General features: G+C 36.4%; 1 protein-coding gene, 1 non-coding gene and 1 pseudogene across 8 annotated transcripts in view; 1 reads left to right on the forward strand and 2 right to left on the reverse strand.

The window, feature by feature from the left end:
* DAW1 (Transducin/WD40 repeat-like superfamily protein) overlaps positions 1-23,081 on the reverse strand; it is a 34,519-nt gene extending 11,438 nt beyond the window's left edge. For 2 of the 7 annotated variants that reach the window (XR_015976036.2, XM_017846124.5), the window contains exons 1-15: positions 22,853-23,081; positions 21,193-21,326; positions 20,947-21,031; positions 20,335-20,388; positions 19,309-19,400; positions 19,108-19,211; positions 16,253-16,316; positions 14,373-14,778; positions 5,195-5,518; positions 4,903-5,094; positions 4,655-4,750; positions 4,492-4,555; positions 3,146-3,258; positions 335-581; positions 72-217 (exon numbers count right to left, since the gene is read on the reverse strand). Coding sequence is in view for 6 of the 7 variants with exons in the window: in XM_017846124.5 (XP_017701613.4) it covers positions 72-217; positions 335-581; positions 3,146-3,258; positions 4,492-4,555; positions 4,655-4,750; positions 4,903-5,094; positions 5,195-5,518; positions 14,373-14,778; positions 16,253-16,316; positions 19,108-19,211; positions 19,309-19,400; positions 20,335-20,388; positions 20,947-21,031; positions 21,193-21,326; positions 22,853-22,891 (2,160 nt within the window). In the remaining variant the exon portion in view is untranslated. Of the gene's footprint in view, positions 1-71; positions 218-334; positions 582-3,145; positions 3,259-4,491; positions 4,556-4,654; positions 4,766-4,902; positions 5,095-5,194; positions 5,519-14,372; positions 14,779-16,252; positions 16,338-19,107; positions 19,212-19,308; positions 19,401-20,334; positions 20,389-20,946; positions 21,032-21,192; positions 21,327-22,852 lie in introns of all 7 variants that reach the window. The other 5 variants (XM_039119502.3, XM_088717491.2, XM_088717490.2 and 2 more) reach the window with 5 other exon arrangements.
* Positions 10,753-11,904, reverse strand: LOC149767862 (uncharacterized; annotated as a pseudogene).
* Positions 21,407-21,478, forward strand: TRNAT-CGU (transfer RNA threonine (anticodon CGU)). The gene has a single exon. It is a non-coding gene; the product is annotated as a tRNA-Thr (tRNA).
* Positions 23,082-23,089: the final 8 nt, after the last annotated feature.

The raw sequence follows: 23,089 nt of genomic DNA on the forward strand, positions 1-23,089 counted from the left end.
TTAGGGCAATAAAATTTTAAGCTCCAGTTGCTCCACCTATTAAAATTGTTACACACAAGAATAATAATTACCTGAATTGCATGACTCAAAGAATATAAACGCACAGTATTTTCAGAACAAAGCAACAGTAGCGACTGCTTTGGTGCTGTCTCTTCAAATGAACTTTCTTTACTTACATGCTGGCCATCTGATATCCACATTCCATCAGGAGATGCATCTGGCCCATTTTTCAGATACCATCCATCAGATACCTTTTCGCATTTTCCAGCCACTTATGTTATAGTATAATGATAGTGGATTTTAAAAACATGGGGAAAAAAGGCTTCTAACTTACCTAGTATTTCCATCAACAAAGCTCTAGAGGGTTTCTTCGTACGAATATAATTAATGCCGAGTGCATTTCCTGTATCTTCTTCAAGAGGGAAAACTGATGAATCTCTCAGCCCTACAAACAGTACATTCTTCTCAGAGCCGTCTTGGCAATACTTTTTAAACTGCAAAGAGATGATGCCACTATAATGTTGACTTGGGATTTGCTTCTGATATAAAACACTGGTTCCTTCCTCATCAATTATCGATACCTGGAAGATATAAATTATAAAATAAATAAAATGAAATATATTTTTTATAATATATGGCATGATACAGAAAAGACGAAAGAGGTGTATTGGAATAGTCAGAATATCAACTAGTTTGAATAGAACTAGTTTTCCAAAAATAAATATGACTAGTATAAACAATCATGAAAAAAAATAAAATTCTACAGGAGGTAGATCTCGACTTCCACATCAACTTTACCTTCCGTCATTTCGCCTAATTCTTCACGAATTGAAAGATGCTCGGTCAATATTTTTTCAAAAGGAAACTTTCAGTTTGGCTAGCTTGTTCTGGGGCTCAAATGATGGAATTTCGGTCCGTTTTAACCTCCCAAAAGGTTGATGCTAAGTCATAAATCTCGAAAAGTTACCCTTTTTTTTTAAAAAAAATTTAATCAGACATCATATTATCAAATCATGGCCTCCAAAAGTTTGGCTCATGACTTGGCTTTCCAATGCGGCGGATCTAACTCCTGGACCCTATCCAGCCCTACTCGTAGTGGCCAAAGTGGTCCATATTGATTCTGGTGATCCTCCTGGATCAACCTATACAATGCCAAAGAACCCAAATAATATGTTTCGACCAGCCTTTTAGGGTGAGGTCCTGGTTTTTATAAATTGTACATAAAATTTTTTCGAACTTTTAAACTATGTGGTGAGCTAACTATTGCACATACTTTAAATGGCATAGTCAACTTTAGGTGTAAAAGAAACATCTGCATTTATCTCCTATTTTTCAAAATGGAGCTAGATACATTTGCTATTTGTGGTGTGATAATGTTGTCATTTTAACCCAACACTCATCTCCATAAGGAATTATCAAAAGTTACAGATCAAATAATCTGCTTATATTTGAATAATTATAGAATCCCTCCACAGCCCTATAAACCCAAAATGGCGTCACCTTTGTTTCATTCTTCCTAAACAACATCATATCATCAAAAGTAGATACACACCAAGAGTTTTCTCCTCCATGTTAGCCGGTTGTGTGAGATGTTACCATGAAGGGTTTAATACCGATTGTTGTAGTAGGTTTGCTACAACTAGAAATCATTTTGCCTTTATGAATTTTATCTCCACGATCCCTATTGGGTAAGGAAGAAGATCTCTAGGTTTAGGATTCAATCTTTGGAATTAAAAAGCTTTAAAAGTTAGGGCTCCATAATTTCAAGCATATTATTTTGTATTTCACATATAACACATAAATAGTAAAAAATATGCATAATCCTCTTCATTGATTCAACCATGAATGCTATGCAATGATTAATCTATTATGTTCTTCTCTTATGGTGGGTTTCCCTCATTTTCTCTCATCAAAAAAGTTTGTAATTCAGATGTTTAATTATCAAAATAGGCATAACATAAGTCTAAAGCCGAAAAAAAGTATAGCTAAAACAATATATGAATATCTAAGCAAGGATTAAATGCCTGGATCATTAAATGCATTAATATAATGTCACTAACCATACATTAGACAACAGTATCATCCTGTATCACCATTTAGATGAAAAGTATTGCCTTCAACAATGTTTAAAATTTAGTTACCAAAAAAACCAATTTTTAAAATTTAATTATATGCTGGGGAATATGTAAGTAATCAAAGTTCACTGTACCAACTTAAAAGATATCAGATTATTTGGCCGCATCATTGCTACTTGTTTAGAAAATTCAGATGCAGCATCCTGGCCTTTCTAATGGGAAATCCAAATTTTAAGTATACTTGTGCACCAAGCTTAATAGAACTTGTGCACCAAGCTTAATAGAATATTCATACTCGACAAAATGAATTGAGATGCTGAACAAGAAGCATGACAAACAATTGTTAAAAACTAACCAGAAAGTCATCTATAGAACTATCATACAACTGGAAATCTGGACAGTCGAGTCTAACTTTTGGAATCCAAGTCATATACATTTTCAAACCAGATGAGTCCGATACTCGATCTTTTGTTCTTTTGAGAGATTGGCCTAGAATTTAGGTATTAAAATAACTCTGCAAAGAATTATTTTTCTAAAATCCTTAATGTCATCGAGAAGGTTGGATAAAAAACAAGCATCTTGGAAGATCCTAACAAAAAATATTTTTAAAGTTTTCTTTTATACAATATTTTAAAACTATTTTTAACTAAAATTATTTTTTCTGCATATTACTGTAAGTCCCGTTTTTCCTCTCGCTGAGTCAGACACTTGGACATGTATCTTGTTCATGCATCAGAGTCCATGCAACACTGGAAAGTAGAAGCTCTATTTCAGTTCCATCTCTTACATCCTGAAAGTAACATCCTGGCATAAGAACAAAACTGTTGTCGAAACTTAACTTTCGATGATGTAACTTACGAGTATCACAACCAGTAGTATGACTGTATACTTTTACAACCTAGCATTAACAAGATTTTAGGTCTGACTTCAACGTGGTTGTCTTGAACAGATATTGAACTGACATAACAAAACTAGCAGAAAGAGAACAATTAGCAATTCCAGGTACTTATGTTGAAACAGAAGATAGAAACTTATTTACCAGGACAAGAAAGAGAACAAACAGAACTTACAAATCCTTTGTCGGTTCCAATAGCAAAATGTTTGGAATCAGGATTTACACCAATGGTTGTTACAGCTCCTTTAAGTTTGACAGTATGAACTATGTAATTGTCTCCTTGCTTTGCTGATGTATCAAAATGGTGCATGCATAACGTTAAAAGGTTATTCCATCAAAAAGTTATAAAGGAACCTTCTAAGCTCTAGAATAATGAAAAAAAAAAAATTCTTTGAAGGAGTTCCTTATTCCCTTTTGTTTCATGCAGCAAAAAAAGAGATAAAAAAGGATCATTTTCTGGATGCATATAAATCTTGAATTATGCTCATGACAGCACTAGTTTGTTACAACATGATATATGACATGATCAAGCATCCAATTGCAAAAGGATGAGTAAAACATGCCACAGAAAGAGTCCTTGCATAATAGCAATGTACTGCTTAGCACGATATTTTGTGCATCAATAAAGAGCATTCCTTACGTATTAATACTAGGAGCTTTAAAATTCTAGGCCTAACAAAAGACAGCATGGTAATTTCATTTCCAAGATGACTATTGTTTGAAAACATGAAATGATTAGTCTAGAGTTTCATGCATTAAAAAATTTTCAGTTTGTAAACATAGCCTAGATGCTAGTACTAACTGTCTCGACTCTAGAGTCTAGACAATCACAATCTCGGGTTAATATCAACTCAAGGGAGCAGTTGGGTGTCTCAACAATACGGGAACAACTTCATGTCTAAAAGATCCATACATCATGAAATAGGAGCATCATATCTTCAACGAAAAGAAATCTAGTACAAAGAGTATGATGCTCAGTTTTGCTTATATGGAATTCATTTAGAAGGTAAGTTATCAATTCTTTAATTTCTTTCTTGAGTCTAGGGGTTTACTGATCTGTAATCTTCGTTTCATGATTCTCCCAGTATTCAATTTCAACTCCTAAGCCAAGTTTGCCTCCATCCTCCCTTGGAGGTTACACGACTTCACAAGCTATTGTAGTGTATTATATTGGAGTCTCCATGCAGCCTATTTCAATGGATGACTAGGATAAAATACTAATCCTTACATCTTTTTAAGATTTATCAAATTTCTAGAAGCTAAGCCCAAATTAGTTAAATAACCCTCAAATATAACAAAAAGGCCAAAGACTGGTGAAAAAGATAAGAATACAATGTGAAACCTAGGTTGTTTATCAGAGGAAAGAACAATAGATAAAAGGTTTGTTATTACACAAATTAATGAATTTTAGCAATTGTTCTTTCTTAAAATAGTCCAATGGAACCGACCATAATTTGAAAGAAATACAAATACTCAAGGCAACCTGTTTGATCTTTCAGTAATAAATGCCCAAAAGAATACCTTGTAGAAAGGAAAAAATATTTTCCGAAGCCAGTTGCTCTTTTTTGAATATGATGATACGAACCTGTAAAATAGCAAGATGAATACATGTAGACTATAATGCCCTTGTCAAAATCATAAGCCCAAACTAGTTTTCTTATAACCAATAAGGTCATCAACCCACCAGTCCATTCTGATCTCCAGAAACAAGGATATGGGAAGAAACATCAAAATGCAGTGATGTTACTGGCGTGGCACCTGAAGAATTTCCATCTTCACTCTGCTTAAAATTTTGCTGAAGGAAATTAAAAGACAATTTGTCCAATATAACCATATGGTTTTATCATACTGAATGATTTGCTAGCCATATAGTGGTGATTGTCAGCATACTCTATGTGTTCTACAAATTAATATTTGCAGCTAAGAAATTACCTGCTTTTTTATTGATAAAATAGGAAGTAGAAGGGGGCATGATGCATCCCATATGTTTATAGCTCCATCAAAGTGTCCTGTTATAAGGAGGCTTTTTGTTTTTGAAAATCCACTGAAGCGTGGACTTCCATCCTTTTCCTTCACGCCAATAGAAAGAAGGCGAGAGTATTTCTTGGCAAAAAAAATATGGTCCTACATAGAAAGAAAATAATGCAACTGCATCACCAAGGAGAGTGTAATGATCCACCAAATACAAGCAACAAAGTAAACTAATGCAGTTCATATGTACTACCTCGCTCATAGGAACTGATGAAGCAGGGTTGCAAGTATACAGTCTTGCGATGGTGATTCCTGAATCACCAAATGGTAACTTCACCATTAACTGGTTTGGGAGTGTTGGTGATGATTTAGATTGGGACTTTAGCAGATAATGTTCAATTTCTGAATCATTGTAGAGACATAAGCGACCTGACTTTAACAAGAGGACAAGAGCATTTTCCTTGTGTTTATTCTGGTCACTGAAGCCTGAAATAAGTTCCATTGCAAGACAAGCTTCAGTCAAAGGAAGCATCAACTTGATTGTCCGAGATTCACAGTTGTCATTGAGAATTATGACCTACAAGTCATAATAAACTTATTAGGAAAAAAAGAAAAAGAAAAAGAAAAACAAGTGAAAACATCTGCTCAATACATGATGGAATAAAGAAATTAACACAAACACTAAATTTGGGGTAAAAGGACAGGGTAATGACAGCAGGCAGATGTTGCCAATCCTGTAATGGCATACAAAATAACCAGAACTCCAGAAGTCATTAGCCTACTCAATGTTTATTAGAGTTGTATAATAAATCATGATCGACTGTAGATTAGAAATATTCTATTAAAGTAACAATGTCTAAGCAAGCCAACAATATGTCATAGCATCTAGTATTATGGTCAATATTCTCTGATTTATCTTCTGATAGTAAAGCACAGTAGCAGGAACCATTGCTATTCCACCATTACACAACTAAAAATCCAAACTATGCTAAAAATATATAATGTTATGCTATGGAAATGAATATCCATAAAATGCTACTACAATTTCTGCATAAACAAAATACTGAATATTCTTCATAAGTTGTGTTAAGTCTGATATACATTGTTGACCAATTCCTTTCTGCTTAATCTAACGTGGTAGCAGAGTTCAGGTTGCTAGAGATCATGAGTTCAAATCCACTCCAGGTCAGGTATTTATATAATTCACCTGGTTGTCATCTTTATTTGTTTTAATTGTTGTCTTGATTAGCTTATGCCTCCACATGCTTGGTCCAAGCCACATGTGATGGAGAGCAAGGTCTGCTGAACCGACCTGTACTGGTCGGTTCAGCCCGTACCGGACCGGTGCCGACTGGCACCGGTCCGGTACAAGGGTATAAAACGGTTCCGACCCAAACTGGGTCGGAATCGATTGGTTCTGTACTTGGACCGATGCGAACCGGCCCGGTTCGCGCCGGTACAAGCCGATACCGGTGCGAACCGGCCCGGTACAAGCCACACTTTCCCCGCGCGGGGGTGCACGGGGAAGAGCGCCCGCGCGCGAGCAGCGCGCCCCACGCGCGGGGAAGAGCGCCCACGCGGCTGGAGCCCGCGTGGGCCTCTTAATGCCACAGAGTGGCATTTAAAGCCACTCTGTGGCATTTGTTTTTTTTTTTTGAAAAACGCGCGCGGACGCGCGAGCGGAGAGCGCGCGCCCGCGCGCGATTCCCCGCGTAGGAATCGCGCCCGCGCGCGATTCCCTGCGGGGCACCGTGCCCACGCGGGCTGGCAGCCCGCGTGGGGGCATTAAATGCCACTCCGTGGTATTTGAAGCGTCCGCGCGCGTCCCAGACGCGCGCGGACGCGTTTTGTTGTTTCTTTTTTTTTAATTTCCGCGCGCGCGTCTGCGCGCGCGGCTCCGGTTCGGTACCGGTTCCAAGCCGGTACCGAACCGGAACCGTACCGGTGCCGGTGCTCACCGGTACGCCGGTACAATCGGTTCTGCGAACCTTGATGGAGAGTGTTAGGCATGATATGCATCATTGTCCCATTGCCTATCAGCTTTTGGGCGGAAATGATTCATTTACAAGTTTATGGTAAAAGATAGATATTTATAACAGAAAAAGGAATACTTGAGTGGGGAGACTAGTAACATACTAGTGATATGATGATAATAATTACGACAAACTTGATGGATTCTTACCCATGAGAAGCTAAAGCGTAGCTTGTAGAAAACTAAAAGAAGCAATTTCTGTACCTCTTGTAATATCAAATTTAATAGCAAAATTGCTCTGTTCCATCCTATATATCGTAAAATGACTTTCAAAATTCCATTACTTCCTCACCCTCCAGAAGATCTTATTGAAATTTCTGTCACAAACTTGCAATAGATATGATAGAAATCCAGTCTAATAGAATGAATAAAACTGAATTTTAATATATTTTAAATTGAAAAATTAGAGTAGAGTTGTGAGATTTACACAACCAACCAAACAAACAAATAACAAGTCAGGTAATGCAGAAGCATGATTCCAAAATAGGGGGCTTCATATCAAGGTCCGCCGTACCGGTACCGGTCGGCGTACCGGTGGCGGGCCGGATCGGTACGGTACCGGTCTAGGACCGGACCGGTACGTACCGGCCGGTACGGCATTCCATGCTTCATATATTTATGAAAATAAATTGTGACAAAGTATCAAGTCAGGACTGCTAAAGTGGTATCACATATCTTGGTTCATTTTGTGTTCTTCCTATAATACTTTGAGATGTGCTAAGATGGCTTAGATAAGAGGCATAGTTAAAGGTATTAGAATATAGACATTTACCACTGTATCCGTAGTGAAAATCTGCAATTCAGGGTTTAACCGAAAACATTTGGACCTCTGGGTCATTACTTTGACCCATACGCCCTTTTATCGAGGTTGGTGTAAATTTGATCAAAACTTTGTGCAATGACTCTTTTGAGTATGATGGTGTCACCTGAAGATCTAATATTCCATTTTTGCAGCATGTTCCAGCTAATCATTAGGGTGAAACATTTTTGGATATTTTATTTTATTTCAGATAGTTTGAGCAAAACATCACAACATCAGAAGAATACAGTATCAAAGTACAGTACAAGAAAACATAAAACTCAGCTATCAGTTTTGAAAAAGCATACAAAAATACCTAAATACATGTATATATTAAAAAAGGCATTTGAGGTAAGTTATTAATTTTATATATTAGGGTGTTTTTTCAAACTAGAAACCACCACAATTTTATTTAACGAGAAGTGGTCCCTAAGGTTTTATTTAAGAGAACAAATGTCTTCCTCAACAAGTCAATGTCAAGTAGGTTTGCAGCACCAAAAAATGTAACTGGAACTAACAATCAGGTGCATTATTTTTCTAAGACTTTGGTTTTAACCTAAAGCCCAGTTTGGAAAATAAACTATTGTATTGCTTCAATTGGACTCATCTGTATCACAGGCTCCTTTCATACTTCATACCTAGCTCCTGCACAACTCCATCTATATTACAAAGACAGCCAATGATACCACATTTTTGGTAGAGAAGCTAATGATACCATAGAAAAGTCAGTTTCTAAGATAGGATTAAAATCCCACTTCAATAAACTAGTTTTTATATCCATTTAAAAAAAATGAACTTCAACCAGACTAAAGTCCGCAACCTCGGTACTAGGTACCATATTGGTACATTATTAGTTCGATACGATATGGGTTGGTACAATACGGTACGTACCTCATACTAAAACAGCTCTAGAGCCATTTTTTCTCACTTTTTATCTTAATACGGGTTGGTACACATCTCGGTACACTTTGGTATGCCTCGGTATAGATCAATATAGGTCTGTACCAAGCCAAATATGCTTTTCATACGGGTTTCTAAGACAATCCCGACCAGACTATCTGTCTCCTAAGATCATTTCTAAGTCTCGTTAAGCAGCAATAAAACAAAATCAGGTTTTAGAAACATGACTTAATGTTTGTTTCACAAACTTTAATTTTTGAGGTGAAGTCAACCATTCTGTATGAATTATTCAATAGCCTTAAACAATAGTTTTGGAAAATTAGATTTATATTTGTTTTGCAAACCATGTCTTTAGATTCCACTTTTTAAAAGTGGGTTTTTGTACACTAGCATTTCTTTGTTCAATTATACAACACCATGGGCTGCATAAGCAAAATCTTAATTGTGATGTTAAATGTAATCAAATCATCATTAGATTTAAAATATAAAAGAAATTTTAATATTGTAAAATTATTTTCATTAAGATATTTCTTTAAAACTTATAACAACCTTATAATGGTGCAACAACATATTGATGTACTAGCACAAAATGGTCCATACTCCATTCTAGCCATATTGCGGTAAACAAACGTATCATGTGTCTATATGGTACTATACATGTTTGTATCACGTGTCTATAATGGTATGATATCTCGATTCTACTATGCCAGCACCAACAAACGTATCATGTGTCTATATGGTACTATACATGTTTGTATAGTATCCATTAGGTTTAGTATTTTAAACCTTGAATCTATTAATTCAGCAAGTATAGATTAACATTTGCAATGCCATCTATTTTCTTTTTCTTTTTTTCTTGATATAAGTAGCTTCCCATTAATAAAACCAATGCCAATGACCTTTTTACAAATTCTAGTTTTCAATAAACTTTAAAGAAAATTATACTTTGCCCCTTCGACTTTGCTTGAGTTACCCTCCGGCCCCTCCATACAAAAATTTTTAATTAGGGCTGTCAAGTTACTTGGTTGACCCAAACTCATCCTTCCATCCATCTCCATTAACATGGATTCCAAAAATTGCATCGTGTACCTATCATGTGATGACTTTTAAGGACCAACAGTAAGGTCTCCCATAAGATTCTCAGAGATCTCTACCCACCTCCCATGCCACAACCAAGTAGGAGAAGGATGCCTCCACACCGAACAGTTCCAATACCTTGAAGCAGTAGATGTACAGCATCATCTTCGGCAAGCTGATGAACCAGATCCCATTCTAATTCCCGGTCAACTAGTATCCAACCAAGTTGTGAAGACGAGTTCATACTTGCTGTGCAGGGGTAGAGTACAAGTTTGGGAAGGGGTCGAAAAGGTTCATCTAGGAGATAAGGGATGATGAGTGGTGAGGGCCATATTGGGGATTCAGGTGTTGGGTGGGTGGTGGAAGCTCTGCCAAGCAGCGGCCCACTAGGGAGAGGAAGAGGAGGTCACCAAAGTTGAGAATGCAGCGCCATTGGTGACCAGACAACCCATCACGGAGGCTAATATATAAATCCATGGGGTAATTTCTAAAACCCATTCACATTGGATATAGTGGTGTTTAATGCACTGATATCAATGTATGGAAATTGTTTGAATTCCGAATATTATGCTCAGCAAGTGTTTGATACTATACCAATCACGAATCAAGAATTTGACAACATGGAATTGCATCATTCTATGCACTCTCAAAAAGGCGATGTGATAGTTGCCTTTAAGCTTATTTAAGATGTGCAATGCTGGATTTGATTCAAGAACCAATGAGTATGCCTTTGGCATTTTGATATCCGTGACATACCCCCCTCATTCGAAGCATGCCTTCTTGACCAAATGCTTGCAAGGAGTGTCCAAGTCCTATGTCGGTAGAGCTTTGGTTACTGCTTTTGCTAGATTTGGGTTGCTTGATAGAGCTATATTTTTAAAAGATATTCCTACAAATGAATGTTAGGAATGCTGTATCCAGCTATAAATTCGTTGATGGTTGGAGTGGACAAGCAGAACCTTGGAGCAGTAGAAGTTTTCAGAATAACAAAATATCTGGTTGTGATATAACTGGAGTACAGGGAGCCCATCAATCTGAACCTGCTCCAGGAGAGGTGGTACATAAACATAGCGGTGCAAGAGGTGTGTTCCATTTCACTAGAAAAGGGCTCCAATGGCAATAGAAGGAAGCCAACAACCATTTGGCTCACTTGCTTAAGCTAAAAGCTCAGCCTTTGAGGAAATCAATGTGCTTCAACATAGTAGAGCAGCAAAGACTAATACCTTGAGGCTTTTTCTCAATGACTTTTCTGAATTCATCCTGACCCACCGAAAGCAAGCTTTGCTGTGAGACAAGCTTAGCCTTCAGTTCAACCCATGATGTCTGAATACTGCACTATGAAGAAGCTAATGCCTCCTTCAAAACATCAACCACTAGCAGAGCCTTAACATTGGGTTTCACTTGGTCCTCCAAGCCAAAGTCAAGAATTTTAGGCCTTTTCTCAATGAATTCACCATAGCCAGTCTCAATAAGCCCAAGCTCTCAAGAATGCTTGATCACTCTCCCAACTCATGTCGAGTATCTCCACATACTAAGTGAGAATATCTCCTAATTCTCTTCTTGCAACTCCAATTTCAATCAGATAGGCCACTGCTGTGCTCATGATCCCCTCCAATTTGAAGTCAAGCAACTTTGAGTATTGGTCAAGGACCCGAGGTTCGTCACCAAGTTTGATCTCTAACCCTACAAGTACTTCACCATGGGTGTGAGATCGACCACCATGCTCACATGGAGGACTTGTGGGTACCACTCCATGATGGTTGCCTCGCAGATGCCCTACCCCAAATAATCAAGAATGGGAATCATGTTCTTCTTGACACTACAATCAAGGACAAGGTTGCAATTGTTGATGTCCTCTAACGTGAGGCCGAGGGAATGGAGGAAGTCGACACACTCCTACATGACATCGACGGTGATGGGGAGCTCAAGGCCATCGAGCTTGTCAAGGACGATGCAAAGCCCATGGAGGAACTTGTAGATGCGGGTGCTGTTAGCTGTGCATTTATTCTTCATTTAGAGCAGGCTGGGCCTTGAGCATGTAATTCTCCTTGAAAAATATCCGAAAGATGAAATGATCAACTCTAATATAAAAGATTTCTAGTTAGTTCATTGGACTGTTCAAGAGGAAAGGCTAGAATTGAGGGATTAGAGTGGAACAATTTTGGTCATGGGTCGTCGTACCGGCCTAAATCGAGCAGTACAGAGCGTACCTTACCATACCGGTTCGGCACTAGTACTTTACCATACCAGTTCGGTACTTAGTATGGGTGGCATACCGAAGCTCGGTATACCGGAAAGACCTTATACCATACCGACATAGTGCTAGTGTGGCACCGATACAGGATCCGGTACCGAGACGGTGAACCTTGATTTTGGTAAAGAGCTTTGTGCAAAGGTTGAGAGAAAGGGCATTTATGTCATTTAGAATAGTGTTCTAATAATGTCGAATGGCTAATGCATCAAAGGATGACATTGGATCTAACTTGAGGGAGCCAAGTAAATTTTTTTAAACTAGAGGGGTCTGAGGGAAACTCAAGCAAAGTCGAGAGGGTGAAACTATAATTTTTCCTAATCATTTATTTGATAGTTTGTCTCTAAATTAAAAGATGAAATTTATAATAAATTTGGCACATTTTGAAGTGCACATATTTATATATACAAAAAAATAAGGGTGGCAATGCTTAACCGTTAACCTGTTTAACTTATTTCAACCCGTTGTAGATTGGGTTAGATTACCTATCTAGTAAAATGGTCAGGTTCGGATTTGGATTTTTGCCCCTTTAATAAATAAGTCGGGCACAAGTTGATAGACTTTGTTCTATCCTGTATCGGACCCGGCATGTATCTAGTCCAACCCGGCCCAATTGCCACCCCTACAAAAATATTAACATATATCAATATCTTTATAAATAAATTATTCTTGAATTATCTATGCTTAATAGTTTTAATTTATTAAGCATGATATACATTACTGATTCATTCCCTAACAACTTAAGTTTTTAGGGTCAAAAGATTGGTTAATATGGTATAAGAGCTCAAGCTGCTAGAGGTTAAGAGTTCTAATCTTCCATGTCAATGATTTGTTTAATAACTGGTGGTCATCTTGCCCGCATTTCAATCTCCATGTGCAAGGTCAAGCTTCAAGTAATAGGGAGCGTTAAGCTTGATATATATTACCAATTCATTCCCTTTCAACTTAAGCTCTTGGAGTCAAGTGTTTGGTTAAAATGATCTAGCCCATGTTAAAATTGATTTTAAAAACCAATTTATGAAAGGACTTTCATTCTTTTTTTATAAAAACCAGAATTTGAAGTCCTAATTCACAAGCTAGATTTTGAAACTGGACTTTTGTGTATTGTTATTGGCTCGAGTTTCATAGATGGCATCAAGATGGATGATGGAACTAGGTATAGCATAGAAGAATCGTAGACTTTAGGTTAAAACCAAAGTCCTCTTTCTCAAAGCGGATATTGAATTAAAAATTGAAATGAAAAATTGTAACTTGCTAGGCTTGCAGCTCTTGTCACACTTTTTCGCCTCCCTACCTCCTTGACATCATGATGGGAGGAAGACTATTCTGTGAAATAAAATTTTATGGATCACCTTTTAAAAATGTTTTTGAAGGGTGTTATGTTGAAGGGAAAAAAATGTAATATGAACAATAAGTAAACTACATATCTTTTAATATCCATATAATGGAAGATTAATTAATGTATAAACATAAATGTAAAAAAATGGAACAAATAAAATAGGAAATAATATACAGATTTAGATTCATTTTGGCAACTACAGAAACTACCTATATATACCCAAAAGGGCCAAAACAGTTATATACTCAGGTTTTGGTCCAGAAAGTTTGCTGCAAATATGCCAAAAAGGTCCCAAAAATCTATTCAACAATTTTGGCTTTAAATCTAATATGCCAAAAGACTTCAAACACTTCAACATGATGTCCTTTCAAATTTCTACAGTGGTTTGAGTTCTCCCTTATCGAAGGAAAAACATCTTCCAGTTATTCTACTAACCTTGTTAGGTAACATTGCCCATGTTGTTATTATGAGAATAAAATTTGCACTACAAATTATCTACATTTCATTGTTCAACAATTGAAAATTTTTCCCCACATTTCCTCTGCTTGAGGATATATATCTGCATGTACATACCCTTATGCCTACCTATTTATAGTTTGCTTTATAAATCTTATGTGGCCTATACTTACTTGAACATGTTAAGTATGAATGATACATATATGAAGTACCAACTCTCTTCAAAGCACTTCCATGGAAGTCCATGAAAGGTGTTATGAAAGAGTAGAAGCACCATTGAACACCCGAAATATCTCTAAAAACTCTAAGGTGGAAATTTTGTAATACAGAAATCTGCACCAAATCAAGGAATAGAGAATATCTTTTGAATCTTATGTATTGAAAGTTATGTTCAACCACCTTGTGATATTTTGAAGAAAAGAAAAATGCTAAGGGAAAACTTGCTAAATTTTGAGTACGTCAATACTTCTTATATGTCATATATCATTAACATTATTATACAAAAGAACAATTTGATGCAAATCGATTGAACAAATAAGAACAGGCATAAATCATATCATCATTAGAAGCTTCAGACCTGAAATGAATGAGAAGATCCATGATCAGAGAACCCATTAACATATAATCGACCTGCCCTTCCGTCACCAGCAAACCACTTTAAAGAAACTATAGGGACCTTGTCCATCTTATATCCAAGGTTGAGCTTGAAAAGCGGAACACTTGGAGCAGCATATGACTCTTTTCTGTTTGTCACTGGGATAGTTTTCTCAGCTGAAATCAGTGGTATGGCCCAAAGAAATATTTCTCCACTATCATATCCAACAACAACTTTACTTCCAATGGCACATGCCCAGCATGCTGAAACTACACTTTTTGGTTCATAAAGTGATTTATGTTGCACATTTCCACCAGCAGTGAATACAACTTTACTTTCTTGTATACCCCATAAGCTCATAACTCCATCTCTAAAAATAATAAGAACCCTGCTTTGCAAAGAATGTTGTAAAAGAGTTTAGACATAGCAAGAAGTTCTTATGCATCCTGATAATACTACAACTAACTGTCAGGAGAAGTTTAGAGGAATGTTAGGACCGTAAATCAAAAACTTCATCACCCCAAAATAAAGGTGTTAAAAAAAAATGTAACTACCATATTGGATAGTGACAGAAAAATATACAACTTCTTTTGTATAAACAACGCTTGGTTCTTGTTTATATAATAAAACCTTAAGTTTGTAGAATAATGCCATCCTCACTTGGCAATTAATAGGTGAAACTTCTGCAGCATTAAACCCATCTAAATACTAGGAATATATTCTCCAAGTCACACATCATATTCCTGACCTAAAATGGGTATTGGCAAGATAAAAACAATGAACTTAAAAAGTTAAGGAGATATTTATCCCTTTTTCATATAAATTATTGCAACAGCTTAAATGATGCTTTACTTGCGAGACTCACAGAAATCAGTGTAATGGCATTAGATGCTAAACAACATTTATGTTAGTTCCTAGTTGGTCCCTTGAATGCATTCAACAATTTTTCTACAAACAAAATGGAACACATATACACTACCATGCACGTTAATGGCAACATAAAAGAGCATTTAGTTTGCAAGAGAACAATAACTGACTAGCAACATAAAGAAACACAACAATGTAGAAAGTATTTCTCATTGCACTATTAATAAAACAAGTCTAATGGATTCTGGGGGAGAAACTGATTGCTAAGATGATCGGCAATTTAAAGAATTTTCCACTTTTCAGGGAGTCAATTTAAATTATAAGATTTCACAATAGTTAAGCCACATGATTTATTTTGATGCTAGTGATCTTCTAATCATGGAGAATAATTCCATGACATATCCATGGCTTGTAGAGAACCAACATCTCCTACCATCATTCACCTGAATTGCCCTAGGCCTCAGTCCATTAATTGAGATACCCTGATGCAGCATAGGAATTCTAACATGAGACCACTTGAACACCTGCTTTAATCTAGACCCAAAAAACTATACACACACCATCATAATTGTACCCACACTGAACACTTGAACATGGATATTGGAATAACACCTGCGTATGGATATGTGAAAATAAATTCTTAGACATTTGAAGGATCTAATAAGACATACACATGTGACTGAAACACATACTCAAGTCCATGTAGCCAAGCTTTCAATGCACTTCTTCCTATGATGTCATCTCCTTGTTGACGTGAAATTTGGACTAACCAAATGACAACACCCAGTAATCATACTCACTGTCAACAACTCTCTCCCCCATAAAATATATGTAAAAATTTGACATGACCTGGCATGTTCTTTGAGAGGTTAAAATCCCTAACAACCTAAAAGGAAGTTTGTACAAATTCATAGAAGACGAAATTGCTGAGCCTTCCAGCAGATTAAATTGGCACTAGAATTTAGAGAGAGAGAGAGAGCATTATGAGAACTGACCTCTTGCTTTCTGCCATTGGCTGTTGTAATGTACATGTGACTGCAGTCTCCTTGGCTGCCTCAGCTGCCATACCGGATAGAATAGCTTTTCAAATCATTTAGTAAAATGGCCTTAATACAGTAGACTAAAGAGAGCACTTTGGATAACAAATCATTTCTTTTTCCAGACATGTTACAACAACCAAGAATAGTGGTGATTTAAGGTTTATGCCATCATAACCTGATGTTACGACAACATCTGTGGCATTTTCTGTACAAATGCTGTGTCAGCACACTGTGCTTCAATAATTGCCAAATCATGCAAATGACACAATGCAATGCAAATTACTCCCATGAAAGTACAAACTATTTCAAGATCAGAGCAAAATAAATCATTATATCCATGTTGGTGAAACCACAAATTAGCTGAAGACAATTGATATTCAACATTTCCAAAGTCTAAGTGCAGAGTAATTTCATCAAAGATCAACCGCATGTATCTGCATACTTAAACTGAGGACATTTAGGCTACCATGTGCAACTGAAGATCCCTCAATTTCATCCATTAAAGTCAACAAGCAAATAAATAGGTTCCCAAGATAAAAATTCCCATGCATTGTACTACATTTTCAAAAAAAAAAGAATTCCTTCTTTGGACGTAGCAGGTACAGAAGTTGACTTAACAGGAAGAGAATGAAATACGAACATATAAGAAAGCAGAAGACAAATTTTAAGGGAAAATTTGAAAAGATATTTTCATAGGCAATGTGAAAATAACGAGAGGAACTGTACAAAAAAGTAATAAACTGATCACCAGGAAGTAACCTACTCAATCCTGAAGCTAAAATGCCAGGATGTCCATACTTGGTAGAAGATCGTTCTCTTAATTGAGATATTGTATAAAAAAAGCATGACCAGATAATAAGTGGGAAAAAAAATCTTGCTAAATGTTTACAGAAAATTCCTTTGCCCGGTTGTACAAAGTCCTATTACAACTGAACATTGAAATGGATCCATGAAAGCAAAGTCATGATATTGAACAAATACAATACTAGCTAAACAAGAAACAGCTAACTGGTAAATATTTCTTTTAAAGAAAACAAAGTTAACCCATGGCCTTGTCAACATTTTGTTGTCCTTGTTAAAAAAGGAAGTTAAGGTTCATTAGTAGTCCACATGCTATATAAACCAATACATAGAACTTGACAAATAAATTTTTCAAGGAAATCAATATAAGGTGCATTTATATGCACACTAAAAAAATATTAATCAATGACCTTATCCCATCAATTTGAGGTTGGCTACATAAATCTTATTCTCCAATTAGGCCTCCAAATACAAAGTGACTTCCAAATGAATAACACTATTTCCATCCACACACTCTCTAGTCTCTACTCTTTTCTGACCTTTTTACTTATACATAAAGGGTACCAAAGCCATTTATAACCATCTTAAACTTGTTTAAGACTCTCGATACACCTTCTGATGCTATTCCTAAAAGTATTCTTATGTACATGATTATAATGCAAACCTTTCTAAGTTTGCAAGTTTGGAGCTTGAGCATTTAATTGTTCTAGATTCTTCAACAATTTTCCAGAATTTTACAAATATTTTTAAATGATTTTAGTTTATTTTTCTGGTGTTCTGCCATCACACATGATTCTTCAAATTCTCAAGAAATTTGAGAAACTTTTTTTGACCCTATCTTTCTTAAAAATCCTCTTAACATGGTTAAACAGATTTACCTTTTGTTTGCCCCTAGGTGGACCTGTAAGAATTTGGGCCACCAGTCGCATGCATGTATGTCTAACCTGTCTCAGTTCAGATTGGGTCTCCCCAAGATCCAACACATTTACAACCTTGCTCTGTTGTTAAGCCTCGGAGCCATCACTTACCATCAACACCCGCAATATATGAGGCAACGATGTTATAAAAATGTCTATATGTGCCTCACCCTATACGAGGGTTTCTTCCTATAATCTCGTTCTCTTTGCAATTTCCATAGCATATGCTTCATCCAAGAATCCTCATTAGTGTTGTACAGTTGTATTTACATTATGTCAGCGAAGTACAAATCCTCCACAAATCCAATTTTTGTAACACTACAATAAAGTAATATATGTCCAGTTCATTCACATTTTATTGATCCTATCAGAGACAAGAACGTCAGCTTTTCCTAGTTATTAATGAATATAATCAAACAATAATATAATCAATATAAAGAAAATAATTTAGTTTGGGGATCGCAAGTTTACTTAAATTTTAGGTAATTTTAGGTTAATTCATGTTCATTTATTAAACTTCGTACCTTCCTTTTTATAAAAATCAACTTGATATTCACTTAACCCAAGGCATATCAACTAGCAGCACATCATTTGCAAATTTTATGCATGCAGAAGGCAGCTATCCAATATCAGCACTTCAAAAGATCATATACATGTAACATGTAACATGTAAACAATAGGGTCTCATATGAACAGAATAAAGGTTTGTTACCACTTACCACAATGAAATTCCTGGTGTGCTCATAAATATAGTTCAAAAATTATCTTCTATGAAATATATAATTACCTAAAAAGCATAATTCATAAGGACTCAAGCTTCATTGCTTCTGGAAATGCTAAGCATTCTAAGAATTCATACACTATTTTACTGCTAGTTTTTTTATTCAATGAGATTTTCATATTGTTATGGTAACATTTCTTTTCTGTTCTAAAAAAAAAAAAATCCATATAACATATGCATGAAGGCATGTATTGGTGTACAAGTGTAATATGTATGTTCAACTCTTAGAAAGCAAAGAAAAAAAAAACGTTAAGTGCAACAATCCACAACTAAAGAAATGAACAAAAACAGAATGTGGGAAAATATCTCACCATGGGACTTTGAGAAAGGAATTCTATACTGCATGTAAACTAGATGATTTAGAGTATGGTCCAGCTTCAAAACAGATATATTTCCAAGGCGATCCCCAACATATCTAGGTGAAGTACAGAACCAAATTTAGCCATTATAATAATTGGAAGTATTACTTTTAGAAGCAAACCAGATAATGTGTAAAGCTGGAGAATACTTACATAAAGAAACTTTGTTGCACAACAGAAAATGCAGTAATTTCCTCATTGAAAATATGCATATTACACAATTGTTTCTTATCAATGTCCCACACCTGAAACAATGATTTTGTATTTACAAGGGATTTACATCAATGACAGAACCTACTAATTGAACACCTCATTTTTGCGAAGAAACTATGCACCTGGTATGCAATAAAAAAAGAAACACCAAAATTTATGCTGCACCTTATAACATACTGGAAAACATAAAGATCTGCAGTGGCTGCCCAAAACTTAACATGGAGAATGCTAATTTTGATATTTATCCTATGTATGAACCAATTAACTCAGCAGAAAGTAATTAGGAAAAAAATCAATAATTAGGAGAATAAAGTAACTATAATGAGATAATACAAGCTTAGACAAACACATGGAAGATTATTCACGTTCTCCAGACCCTGGGGATCCACATCATGAGACAAATTATTAGGGGAGGTTGCAAAGAAAACCCATTCAGTAACTCTAATTGATAAATACATCATTTGGTCCACATTCAAATATAACTCTGGCATGTATAATCCTATTTATCAGTATTGTAGTATTTAGTATGCATATAATACAAATTTAAGGAACCAACATCTGTTAGCACAGCTGGTTGTACCTTCCTCTCCAAGCAAAGAGTTCTCAGGTTCGGTTTAAGGACTTAAGTCCAATTTCCTTAGGATGGCAACGTTAATGCAGGCCCCTTGGGGACTCTGCACTTTCAATCAAAAGCATAAAATGCTTCGGATGATTTTAGGCATAGTATATTCCCTTTGGCTATATAACCATGTGGTTTCTAGAAATTTAAAACCTTAAGTGGTGGTGAATAACCACCGTAATCTCAACAAGGCGCTTACATGTGCTTAGAAAAACTGTATGCAGTTAGAACTTAGAACCTTAACCAAAAAGCAGTCCTTCTAGCTCGCATTATAATTCATAAGCCAAAGAAATAGCCTAAATATCAAAATAAATGATGTAAATAATTTGTTTGTCAAAAGAACTTGCCTCGATGTGATTTTGAACAGTCACATTCAAAAGGATGCCTTGATTCTCCATAAACTGCAATAAAAAAAACAATTATAGCTCCAAAAGAAAAAATGGCAACAATTTAAAAAGAATCATCTTGAACAAATCCATAATAGAATTATAGAAGTGCTAGCTGACATTGTTAACAAACAGAATACATAATGGTCCAGAAATTGGTTGTCAAATTACATGCAGCTCATTTTCTTCCTGCACTTACAACTAGTTAACATGTCAGAAACTATATTCTTTTAACTTAACAGAAACGCAAACAATGACATGCAGTATGTTTAAACAGACTATATATTTTCAGTATTCTATTGAAAGAATATACTTTATATGAACAACTCAAAAAACCAATAGCTTGTCTCCAGAAGAATAAAATATTTCTGTTCTTCAAAAATGCATTATGCTTATGATTCTAAAATATTTAAGTCCGCTAAATTTCAAGTATCTAATTCTATGCTAACAGTTAACAGACCAATTCAATTATATTTTAAAGTCATCAGCAACAAAAGAAACTCCAAAATTACAGCATATTGTTGAAAACCATTAAGAAACCGAAGTACCAAAGCGAGATGGAAGTGGACGAACCTGCAAGAACTTGCTGGGGACAGCTTCCTGGGACTGAAGCAGAGCTTGGGTGTTGTCCTTCCCAAATAACTTGATCTGTCCATTTCTGACACCATAAACCACACAAATTACACAGCAAACTAACAGTCAGTTTTCTCAGAAAGGCTAGTCGACGGGCATCAAATTAAATGCGATATATTAAGAGTTTCTTTATTTATTATAAAAAAACTGTGGCTGAAGAAATTAGTAAGAAAAAAAGGGGATTACCTGGTGGAGACAGCGAGAATGTGTTGAATGGGGTCGTAAGCCATGGAGGAGGCTCCGGCGGGGACGCCATAGTGGAAGATGAGGCGGGGGTTCACGTCCTCCTCTCGTATACCGTTGATGCCGCCTCCGATGTGCTGATGGAAGCAAGGAGAGGGGGCGGGAAAATAAACAGTAGAAACAACAATAAATTAAAAGTAAATGGAACGACCATTCAGCTTCCGTAGCATAGTGGTAGTGCGTTCGCTTCGTAAGCGAAAGGTCGCGAGTTCGATCCTCGCCGGGAGCTTTGTTAGCTTAAAATAAAATTTTACATAATTTCGTTCCATATCTGTTTGATATTTTTTTTCATTATTTCATTTGATGTTCTAATAGAACTGACTCATTCTCACACTAACTAACAAGTAGTGAGAAAAAAAATAAATCAACATTTCGATTTATTATCACACCGTGCCAAGGATTTGGCATTTTGCCATCTGATATTAACTTCCAAATGGCCATACATCTGAAAACTATCACATCCACATATTTCAAACCATGCAACTCCCAATCCACATGCAATTCGACGCGCTCACTCTCAAACAACTCTACGTTCTTTTAATCAAAGTCCCGTACTCTAAGGGAGGCAAAAAGAAGGGTGAATTCAAAGACATGGAACATGAAGCTTCGTATCAAGTCTATCCATATCCTAGAAGAAATATATTGAAGTAGCATAAAGTCAAATGAGAGTAATAAGAAAACTAATCTTTTAATTTGCCTACACCCCACCTCACAAACAACCCCCTAAACAAATACTAAACCTGTTTTCTTGGGATTCTTCATCTGGGCCCATGTTAATTTTATAAGCATTGCCTTTCCCTAAAGGCAGCTATCATGGATGTCATATATATGATGGCATCATGGTACATAGTGTGCCAATCAGGTACACGTGTAGGCTTCTAAGCACCTACATCATTTCAACTCCCTGGCGACCCCTCTGCCGTCCAAACCAACCTGAAGGGAAACAAACAATAACTAGATCCTGTCCTTGACCACCATGTGGAAAGGTTTTGGTCGGCACTCAACTAAGTTTGCTCCACTGGACCCACTCACCGGCTATCACTGTTGGTTGGAGGACTCCAAACCCAGCTGCCAGTTAAACTAATAAAATGCATATTAAAAAAAAAACTCGTACACCTCATACGACGGATATATCTAAATCTAAACAAGTTAACCGGCTGAGCTCAACAATTCAAAGCATATCATAAAATGGAATAACATAAAACTGCATCCATATTAACGAGACCACGACGTCTGGTAGCGCGGCGTTACACGCCGTTTCTCTATCTAATATTAATTTATTAAATATCTCCAATGCCGCGATATCGAGATACGAGAGATCTCCAGGGCCAAGATCTATCTCCTTAGATCACAGTTCAGGTCTCTTGGAGATCGGATAAAATTGAAAGGATCAAGAGATCACAATTTAGAGTATCCGACTCTGTTGGATTGCGAAATCTAATCATCATTACTGAGAATTGTAGCAAAAGATCGTACTTTTTCCCCTTCTTTTATCTCCATAACTAAACCATTCCGAGAAATAAAAAAAGTAGGAAGAAATGAAGAAAGATAACGATGGGTGAGACGAGGGGAAGAGAAGTTTGGAGGAATGGAAAAATTTTACCTTTTTGGAGGCCTTCTCCACAAGCTTCCTCACGAACATGGTTGAAGATGAGGAGGAGGAGGAGGAGGAGGAAGAAGAAGAGTAGGGCCGAGAGACTTAGATGTGATACTATTGATGTTTTCCTCTTGGCTTTAGTATTATAAAGAAGCGTGGAAGGGGAAAGAAGGTTGGAGGATGGATTGCTTTGAGGTATCCGGAGAAAGGGAAAAGAAACAGAGGGTGGTGGGGCAGGAGTTT

The sequence above is a fragment of the Phoenix dactylifera genome, chromosome 3, assembly GCF_051530095.1.
Source record: "Phoenix dactylifera cultivar Ajwa chromosome 3, Ajwa_hap1_PhDact_Kaust_v1.1, whole genome shotgun sequence".
Classification (NCBI taxonomy): Eukaryota; Viridiplantae; Streptophyta; class Magnoliopsida; order Arecales; family Arecaceae; genus Phoenix; species Phoenix dactylifera.